The 9,898-nt window shown below is 37.8% G+C and overlaps 1 protein-coding gene across 1 annotated transcript; it reads left to right on the top strand.

Annotated features, from left to right (window-relative positions):
- Positions 1-928: 928 nt before the first annotated feature.
- Positions 929-9,637, top strand: COPS5 (COP9 signalosome subunit 5; the record flags this gene model as incomplete). The annotated part of the gene is made up of 6 exons (XM_009867747.1): positions 929-1,057; positions 1,857-1,922; positions 3,317-3,402; positions 6,570-6,681; positions 7,425-7,573; positions 9,249-9,637. Coding segments are annotated over 6 exons (627 nt in total), but the record flags the coding sequence as incomplete, so codon positions are not given.
- Positions 9,638-9,898: the final 261 nt, after the last annotated feature.

The raw sequence follows: 9,898 nt of genomic DNA, 5'->3' as shown, positions 1-9,898 counted from the left end.
AAAAAAAAAAAAAAAAAAAAAAAAATAGATTCACCAACTCAAAAATAAAATAAATGTTCAAGTAAGTAGGCAGTTTGTGTGTTCTGTCTCATCTTAGCATTTTTCTGATTTAAACTTCCTGACACATACAGTATTTAGCAAAACCAAGCAGGTGATGCATCCAAACACACAGCTCTCAGTTAAGAATTGCCGTATAGAGTCGTACCAAAATTATTCAGATTTGCATGGAGCAGCCAGTAAGCAATTCCTGAGAGAGGATTATGAAATTAGGTGCAGTGGGTGTTCCTCTGGGCAGTTTTTGTTTTCTATTTTTGCTTGGTTTGTTTTCTTCCACCATCTGTAGAGATAACCACAGGTATTATCTGGAAACTCCTATTTTTCAGCTTTCGCAGCATGGTCTGGAAATAATTTATCACTTCTGGTGTTTGAAAGTGTGCTTCTGAAGTTATTTTTTTAAACCTATAATCTCTGTATGCATCTGAGATGTGTTACTGTACTAAATAATGAACGATCATTGTGTACTGACACACCATATATTACGTGCGATTATATATACCTATGACATATCCATCCTGAGAAATTTCTCTTCCACCGTGAAGAGTCCCAGCTTGCTTCCCATCTCTCTGTGTGGAATCTCTTCAGTACATCAGCTGCCATTGAAGAAGGAACTCCTGGCTCCTTGAAGTTCTTTGTTCTGTGGTAGTAGCTGTAACAGAGGATGCTAGCACTACAGATTGTATGGTTTGTAGAAAATAGCTTAGCAAAATACGGCGTGTGTTTAGTATTTGTTAGTGTCAAGGTGGGTGTGTGGTGGGCGTTTTTTTATCCTCTCGCCCTGCTGCAGTGTGCTGGAAGGCCCCATAGAGGGCAGCTGATGCTTTGGGAATGGGAGATTAACGCTCGGTTTGTTTTCCTTCGCTGCTGTTAGGTTGGTCGTTTAGAAAATGCAATTGGCTGGTATCACAGTCACCCTGGCTATGGCTGCTGGCTCTCTGGCATCGACGTCAGTACCCAGATGCTTAATCAGCAATTTCAAGAACCCTTTGTAGCAGTGGTTGTAAGTACTGGCTGATAGCTGATAAAACTGCATAGCAAATTATGTTGCGCGGGGAAATAATTTTTATATTTCTGTCAGCATTCTAGTAACATGTACTTTGCATGCATTAGATACAGGTTTTAAAATGGTATTGCTCTTTTTGCTTTGCTGGCTGCATACTGATCGAACCAGTAACATTGCTTATTGAGGCTGTTTCGACTGTATTATTCCAGATATTCTAGCTCTCTACCAATCCATGCATTACTCTTAACTTAAAATTCTACTTGGTACTTTTGCAAAAAAACGTATTGGGCAATCTATATTTGGCCTCCTGCAGCAGAAGAAAGATCCATTTCTTTTGTCTCTTCATTGTTTCTTCTGTCGAAATAGAGCAAAGCGTGTTCACAGAGTTCTGTTACTTTGCATCTAAAATGCCTTTTAAATTACATCAGTGGTACAAGGTACTAGGGAAATCTGTCTTTGAAGAAAAAATCAAAAGAAACTCTTTGGGCCCTTTGAGGTCTTCCAGGCCTCGGATCATGTTTGAAATCAAAATTAAACATTATTTTATATACTACTTGCTTAACCATTGCTACTACAGAAAATAAAGGAGTTATAACTCTCATGAAAGAATTATACTACAAAAGGATAAATGATCCTTAAAAAATTTTTTCCACCATGAGTTCTCCTATGTTATGACATAATGTCACAGATTCAATTCACACTAATTAGGTTTCTCTAATACAATTACTGTAAAGTTAACTTACGCCTGTAATAATTTACAAAAGGTATGTAACAAGCATTACTTGTATTTCTACAGATTGATCCAACAAGAACGATATCTGCAGGAAAGGTAAATCTTGGAGCATTTAGGACATATCCTAAGGTAAATAATTAAAATTATCTAGTGCATGATCAGTAAACTGTCTTTAAATAAGTAAGGGATTAATCCTAAAAATTACTGCACTTTGATTGGCTGTGCTGTACTGTATGTCATTGTTCATTCCGCAAGAAAAAGTGGTAATTGCATGTCTTTAGATATTGATTACATTTACAAAAGTTGACATCTGGTTTATTTTTCACAGATTTTTTGGCAGTGTTAAATCAAATAGGCTGTCTATATAGTGGAGCTGTCCTAAAATGATGTAGCTTAATACAGCCGTTTTTTTAAAGGCTATAACTTCAGGTAGTAGCCATCAAAATAGTTTTATGTTAATTATTTTTTACCATTTTTTAGAACTAAAAATAAATGTTAATAGCATGTTTAATGTGTTGTAATCTGCTTTTCATTTTAGAAAACTACCTACTTAACTTTCTCAAGTAAATATTATGAATCTTCACAAAATAATGTACAAAACCCAAAGTTAATTAAACATGGAAGGGTTAAGCTTAAAATAGTAAACCATATAAATACTGGAGACCTAGATCTCCAGATACAGTCTTTGTTTTATGCTTCTGGAAGAGATATAGCTGTTATTTCATTGCAATCTAATGAAGTTCGGGTATAGCCTTCAAGTTTCCTGTTATTATTGACTCTTCAAGAACTTCAAGCGGACATCCGTTTGTAAGAGATTCACAGTTGCATCCAAACATTATTTTTATGTTGACAAATGTACGAGAGATCTTCTTAGAACAGTTTGTGACTCGGGAGAATATTCACTCCGGTCGCAAAACCTCTTCATATAAATACTTTCAGAATTTTGAGCAGGGAGGAGAATCCTGCAGCTGCTCCAAATGAAACCCAAAAGAAAACGCACATTAGAAACGTATTTTTAGGGAGTCCTCACAGTGGTCTCTGGGCGTTTCTTGCCCAAGTCAGTATGGCACCATCCTGGCTAAATAAGTAACTGAAGTTTTAGGTATCTTTAAGGCATATCCAAGACATGGATATTTCTTCTCTCTTCTCATGCCTTCTGTTTTCCCTCCGGAGAGGATTGAAATCACTTCCAGGAATAGGTAGAGAAATATTAGCTTAGAAGAAGCTCGTTCTTCCTTTGATCTAAGAAATGATCTAATAATATCTTGCCATCTTGTTTGAAAAATCTCAACTACAACCACTGGTTTGCTTCCAACATACTTTTCGATAGACCTGCAAATGTAATAGGCACTAGCAAAGCAAAAAATTTAAGAAAATTCCAAATTTCAGGCTACAGGGGAAAGTTTCATTTTCCGCAGGAAAATTACACTAGATTTAGGATTTTTGTGAAGTCCTTGTGCAGAGTTTAGGCATTTTTAAAAGTCCCAAAATTACTGTGTCATTTTTGCTCTTTGAATTTTTAGGGCTATAAACCTCCAGATGAAGGTCCCTCTGAATACCAGACTATTCCGCTTAATAAAATAGAAGACTTTGGTGTACACTGTAAACAGTAAGTAACATTAAAAACTACTCATTCTAATGCAAATTCTCAATTTTTGTGTTTAGGTTAATGATTCAGTATGGAAAAATTCATTTGTTGACATTCTTTGTTGCTTTAGCACGGTTGCGTTATGTGAAAAGTGTTACTTTAAGGGCCAGTTGTTACGAAGATGAAGATGGACCCGGTTAAAAGCTTTAGCTTTAAGTAGTAGTGCTTTCTTAGGGCAGGGAGGACAGGGTCAGATGCAGATTTAACAGCTAGGCTAGGGAGATTGCCATCTGTCTGCTCTTCTGAGCACTGGCAAGTGCTGTGCACCTCATAACCTGCATCGTAGGGCGTGTTAAGATTGTTTCTGTCTTTGGTCGAGTTGGAAAGTGGAGCTGCTTCATGAATAACAGGAGGAATTCTTGCTTTTTTCTCTCCTGCTAGTTTGCTCTCCATGAATTAAGACGGTAGTTCTAAACATTCTTTAACTGTTCTATCCCCAGCCCCGTGTTCCTCACTTCATACCTACCTTGTTTGCCGAGGCATTTGTTTTGCTGGATCAGTCCCCTGATCCGGTCCAGCTTGTGGGAGCACACGTGTTCTCACTGGTTAAGCTACGGTGGGGTGGAAGTAGAGGCAGATGTTGGAGATGGTGTTTGCAAAGAACAGCTAAAGATGGGACCACTTGTTCAGTAAGAGCCTGGTTTCAGTTCTGCCTTGAGTTGTTTGACAAGCGTCACAGCTTAAGCATCTGTATCCAGAGAACTTGAAGGTCTTATTGACACCAGTGTGTCCTGTAGGCTGTCCCCTGGTTTGTTTGTTTTTTCATGTTTTTGGTACATGAATACCTTTTCTTCAGTGTGTTTATAGTCACGTGCAAACTCTGACCGTGAAGAGATGAAGACGGTAAAACAATTGGAATTGGTCTTCCTCTCCAGTTTGAGGAAAAATCCAGAGCAGTAGCTACACAGAAATCTTCATGGAAATGTAACATTCCTGTCATTTCAGAGTGGTCTTTAGAAGTGTGGAATTGGCCAGAAACCCGTGCTTTCAAGTGTGAAAGGAGGATATGTTTTATCCTTTCGATTTTAGGGGTGGTCAGTTTGGGAGAGTTAATTTGGTGGGTTTACTTTGAAGATGGAAGTACTTAATAGTTATTGTTATAATCTCCATCTCGAGAAGTTGGCTTCTTGTACAAGCCATTTCTTTTCATCCAAACCAAGAAAATATTTGCCTGTTTTTCCTGGAAGGAGACAGCAGTTAGGTGCAGAGAGGGAATTAAAACTGGAAATTTGTCATGTTACCAAATTATTGATAGCACAAAAGACTAGAAGTGGTGGTGTCATCTCAGTAGTATGGGTAGTCTGACTGAGAATTGCACATCTAGAGAACTTGAATAGCAGTTGTAGAACCATGGAATCATTTAGGTTGGAAAAGACCTTTAAAGTCATTGGGACCAGCTGTTAACCTAACACTGCCAAGTCCACCACTAAACCGTGTCCCTAGGCACCACATCTACATGTCTTTAAATACCTCCAGGAATGGCGACTCAACCACTTCCCTGGGCAGCCTGTTCCAATGCTTGAAAACCCTTGTGGTGAAGAAATTTTTCCTAATATCCAATCTAAACCTCCCCTGGTGCAACCTGAGACCCTTTCCTCCCATCCTGTTACTTGGGAGAAGAGACCAACACCCACCTTGCTACAACCTCCTTTCAGGTAGTCATAGAGTGATAAGGTCTTCCCTGAGGCTCCTTTTCTCGAGGCTAAACAATCCCAGTTCCCTCAGCTGCTCCTCATAAGACTTGTGCTCTAGACCGTAAATGATCCTGTCCATTTGGAATGCTGGTGACTACTAATTGTGTCATAGTAATAGTCTGGATAATCTTAGTCAAATTGCTTTCATTGGTGTTCAATATCCAATGTGAAGCTGCTCCATTTAATCTTTTTAAGTAAGTTTATTACAGTATTCCTCAAACAACTTGGATTTCCGAGTTTGAATCTTCCACACATCTCTGAGGAACTGATTTAGTACCTTATTTTTCATAGCATATGCTATTTGTTCTGATCACACAAATATTGAAGTGTGGTGTGTTGGTAGATTTTAAAGCATTGTCATCTCAGATGGAATTTCTCACAGAATTGCCAAGCAAAATAACTTTATAGAGAAATCAAGAGGTAATAGGATTATTGATAACCTGCTCGAGAACTTCCTGATCAAAATGAAGTTCGATACAGCTCTTTAATGTTGCTGTAAGTCACCTGCACTAACGACTTTGCATAGCTCAGCTTTCTGTCTGCTTCTGTAGCACCACTAAAGCCTGGCTTTCAGAACAGGTATGGTAGTAAGACTGTTTGCCTGTTTGTAACATTTACTGCTCTCAAACATTCCTAATTGAATTAGAGGTGAAATAGGCAAGACTGCACTCATCTGTAAGTAACAAGTACTACAGTATTGAAGATCCCAAGCATGGAACAGAGCATCGTCGCATTGCACAAGAAGCTGTTTAAAGAGTAATTAAAAAAACCTTGCATTCTTACTATATAGAACACAGTAGTACACGTTGGGATTGTGTATACCTGTATTAAAGCTATGTATGAAATACTTACGGAAAATCTTTTAGCATTAGAATTGGAACTGGGGGTGACTTTTTTACTGTTGAATTTTTGAAGATATTTGCTGTTGTTAAGGATATATGAGGAACGGATGAGGAATGACTGAGAGATCTGGGGCTGTTTAGCCTGGAGGAGACTGAGGGGAGACCTTACCACTCTCTACAAGTACTTGAAGGTTGTAGCCAGGCGGGGGTTGGTCTGTTCTCCCTAGTGGCGAGTGACAGGACAAGGGGAAATGGCCTTAAGTTGCACCAGGGGAGGTTCAGATTGGATATTAGGAAGAATTTCTTTACTGAAAGGGCTGTCAGGCATTGGAACAGGCTGCCCAGGGAGGTGGTTGAGTCCCCGTCCCTGGAGGTGTTTACGAGATGGGTAGATGTTGTGCTGAGGGACATGGTTTAGTGGTGTTGATAGGGCTGGGACAAAGGTTGGACTCAATCTTGAAGTTCTCTTCCAACTGAAACTGTTCTGTGATTCTATGATTTTTTGAGATGCACTTTGCTGTGCTTTGAGTATCACAGCCAAACAACATAATTTAGATGGAAGTTCATTTTGTTTGTGTGTTTGTTTTTACAGGTATTATGCTTTAGAAGTCTCATACTTTAAATCATCTTTGGATCGTAAATTGCTCGAGCTTTTGTGGAACAAATACTGGGTGAACACTCTCAGTTCTTCCAGTTTGCTTACTGTAAGTATCATAGTATGCTGTCGTGCATGCGTTGATTCATTAGTGGTTAAAGCCAGACCCTGTACTGTAAAATGCTTAGTAGAACACTGATAGATAAAGATCTCATGTTAGGAATGTACCTGTCAGATTAAACAAGAAGATAAGGTTTTCCTAATCGTTAATACTGAAATGTTTCTTATGTCCACTCTTTAAAAGATCTGAAAACTTAGATTTAATTTTACTGAGTTCTCTATACACTTAGGTTTTGTCTTCAACACATTTTAACCTTATTTCTCTTTATAGCACTGTAATAAATGATATGCCTTAAAATAATGGTATTGACTAAGTAAACAAAAAAAAGGAACTTTAAAACAAAGTTGCGACAGAAATACTGTAGAGAAACCTTCAGCGTAACAGCTCAGCGTCAAAGCCTTTCTTCTGCAAAAGTCAATTTTATACCTTTTGTCAAAACCAACTGAGTTTTACTTACTCTTTTATAACTTAGGGCATGGATGGAAAGTAACAGAGAATGCCCATTTATTTCAGGCTTTAGGAATTGAGTTTCTGTCAGATGTTCAGCTTCTATTCTCTCAACCACCCCTTGTGTGCCACTCATGTTCTCTACCACCTCAGTTGCAAATATAGGATAAAACGTGCAGTACTAGAGTTCTAAAAGGCTCTCTTCGGATTTTGTTTATTTTGTGTGTAAATGCTTGAATTCATAGCTTAGAACTCATTATGTTTATTGCCTTCTTTCTCCTAAGAATGCCGACTACACCACTGGCCAAGTGTTTGATTTGTCCGAAAAATTAGAACAGTCAGAAGCTCAGCTGGGAAGAGGCAGTTTCATGCTGGGTTTAGAGACTCATGATAAGAAATCAGAAGACAAACTTGCAAAAGCAACAAGAGACAGGTAAGATAATGCATATTGTGTTCTTCCTTGTAAAAAATGTTATTTTGATTTAAACTTTTATCATAACTGTAGTTGTAACCTAACAATTAAATTATAACCTACCAAGGCTATAGGCAAGTATGATTAAATCATAGACAGGAATAAGAGACTCGAAATGTCACGAGTTATTTTGGAAAGTTTGATAAGACTTTGCCTTTATTAAACCTACAGTGGCTTTTCAATCTTTGTTTCTGAAATAAAGTCAACTCTAGTTCATTAAACAAAAAATCCCTGTCAAATTCCATTAGTATACAGCAAACAAAAAAAGATATTTTCTGTCAAAGGCAAATAAATTACTTCATTTACATCTTGCACAGTATGATTCGGGTGAACATGACTTCCTAAAGACAGGAGTCAGCTTGTGCTGGACAAGCCTCTGTTTTGCAGTAAGCAGTGAGGGAATACCTGCAAGTTTAATATGGTTATTACTAAATAGAATCAGGGTTCCTGTTGTGCTGGTGTCTTCTGTGCATTTGTTTCCTTGTTATGCATAGTTAACAGGTTTTCATTTCATAATCATCAGTAGTTAGTTTATAAATTGTAAAACTGGGAGAGATTTTTGTTGTCTTTAGTGCTGCTTTCCCTTGTAACTGAGGCTACAGTAGTTCCCAAAATGGATTGTAACAGATGGATTTACAGATGCACATTTTTCTTCAACTAATAATTTTTCCTGAGAAAAGATAAGGCAGTCAAAAAACTGTGTAGACACCAGGACAATTGATTCAGTGACACCTAAATTACTTTCAAGAAACAAAGTTGGAGAGTTCAAAGGATTACTAGCTGTACCAGTTTTAGGAAAAACAATAAGACGTTAGCATAAAGCTGCTTACACTTGGCTGTATGATATCTTCTGTTACTGCAAATACACATCTCTGACTTGTTTTCTAAGAGTACGTATGCATTAGCCAAACTGAGCTCCAAGCCAGCTTCCTTTGCCTAGGATTCCTTTATCTCCTAATAATTTGTCCCTATTCTCCATGTTTTCAGGGCTGATGCATCTTTTGCACTTTTATGTTCTGTTTTGCCACATATTTTTATTTGTTCGTTTGACACTACCTCCCCCGAAGCCAGGCACACTGGATGAAACTTGGATCAATAGGAATCCTCTCAGCTGTTTGAGGGGTTTGCACATGTTAAATATTTTGACTAATAATTGATTAGCTCTACAAACTCTCCTTTCAATGTTCTTTGTAAAGTTTCTCAGAGGAGCTACGGTTACTGTGCACTACTGGCTTGGGGCTGGGCAAAGAAGATAAGGTAGAGAACAGTGAGAGCCTTCAAGTGTTAACAGCTGGTTTCTCCATTTCCCTGGAGTTCTGGATTTGGTTTGAATTTTTTTTTTTTTGGTTCAGATGACCACAGAGATCACTTGGTATTGTAAGATGTCCTAGGTTGCCAGAGAAAGAAGTTTCCTGGAATTGGTCCTTGTGGATATAGTTCTCATCAGTTTGCTTTTTAACAAAAGACTATTGGCAACAATGGCTAAATTGCTGTGTGTGACTTTTCCTTTCTGGACAGTTGTTAAGATTCATGGGGTTATGGGCACCTTGAACTTCCAAAACAGCTGAATGTCTTCAACTAAAATGACAGTTCAGTTCAGCATTTGGCCAACATTGAATTTACACTTGTTTTTCAGCTGCAAGACCACCATAGAAGCTATACATGGATTGATGTCTCAGGTTATTAAGGATAAACTTTTTAATCAAATTAATATAGCTTGAAGTGCATCACCAGCTGATATGCATCTCCAGAAAAAGTCATGGTTTCCTTCTCTTGGACTTGTTCAGTTTGGAAAATGAAGCTGGAGTGGAAAACTATTCATTTAATTTGTAGTACTTTACTATTTCCCACCTGTCTGACTAGTTTTAAAGAACAAAATGTTCTTAAATATAGTGCAACTTGTTGCTCTTTATCATAATACAACCAGTTTGGAGAATTGTTCCAAAAAAAAAAAAATGTGACTTACTGGATTTTGCTCTTAGGTATTTATGTCTATTATCCAACTGCAATAAAACAATTCTGAAAATGAGTGAGTGTTCTGGGGCTTGATTTTTTGGCAACATCCATCTCTTCTTACTCTTTTTCTTACTGTTCCGTAGAAAAGTTCTGTCCACTCGGTTAGATAGGTAACCTGTGCAGCAAAAGAAGTTTGTTTCTCAGATTTTCATTTGTGTTTAATTTTAAGAATTGAAATCCCATTTGCTTATCTTTTAACAAGTTATTAAATCTATTGAAGCCTTTCCTGATTTAGTTTTACTGGTCCAGCCAGAAATGGTTTCTTCTCAC

The sequence above is a fragment of the Apaloderma vittatum genome, unplaced genomic scaffold (assembly GCF_000703405.1).
Source record: "Apaloderma vittatum isolate BGI_N311 unplaced genomic scaffold, ASM70340v1 scaffold40844, whole genome shotgun sequence".
NCBI classification, from domain to species: Eukaryota; Metazoa; Chordata; class Aves; order Trogoniformes; family Trogonidae; genus Apaloderma; species Apaloderma vittatum.
The sequence above is the reverse complement of the archived record's forward strand: the minus strand, read 5'-3'. Positions and strand labels throughout refer to the sequence as shown.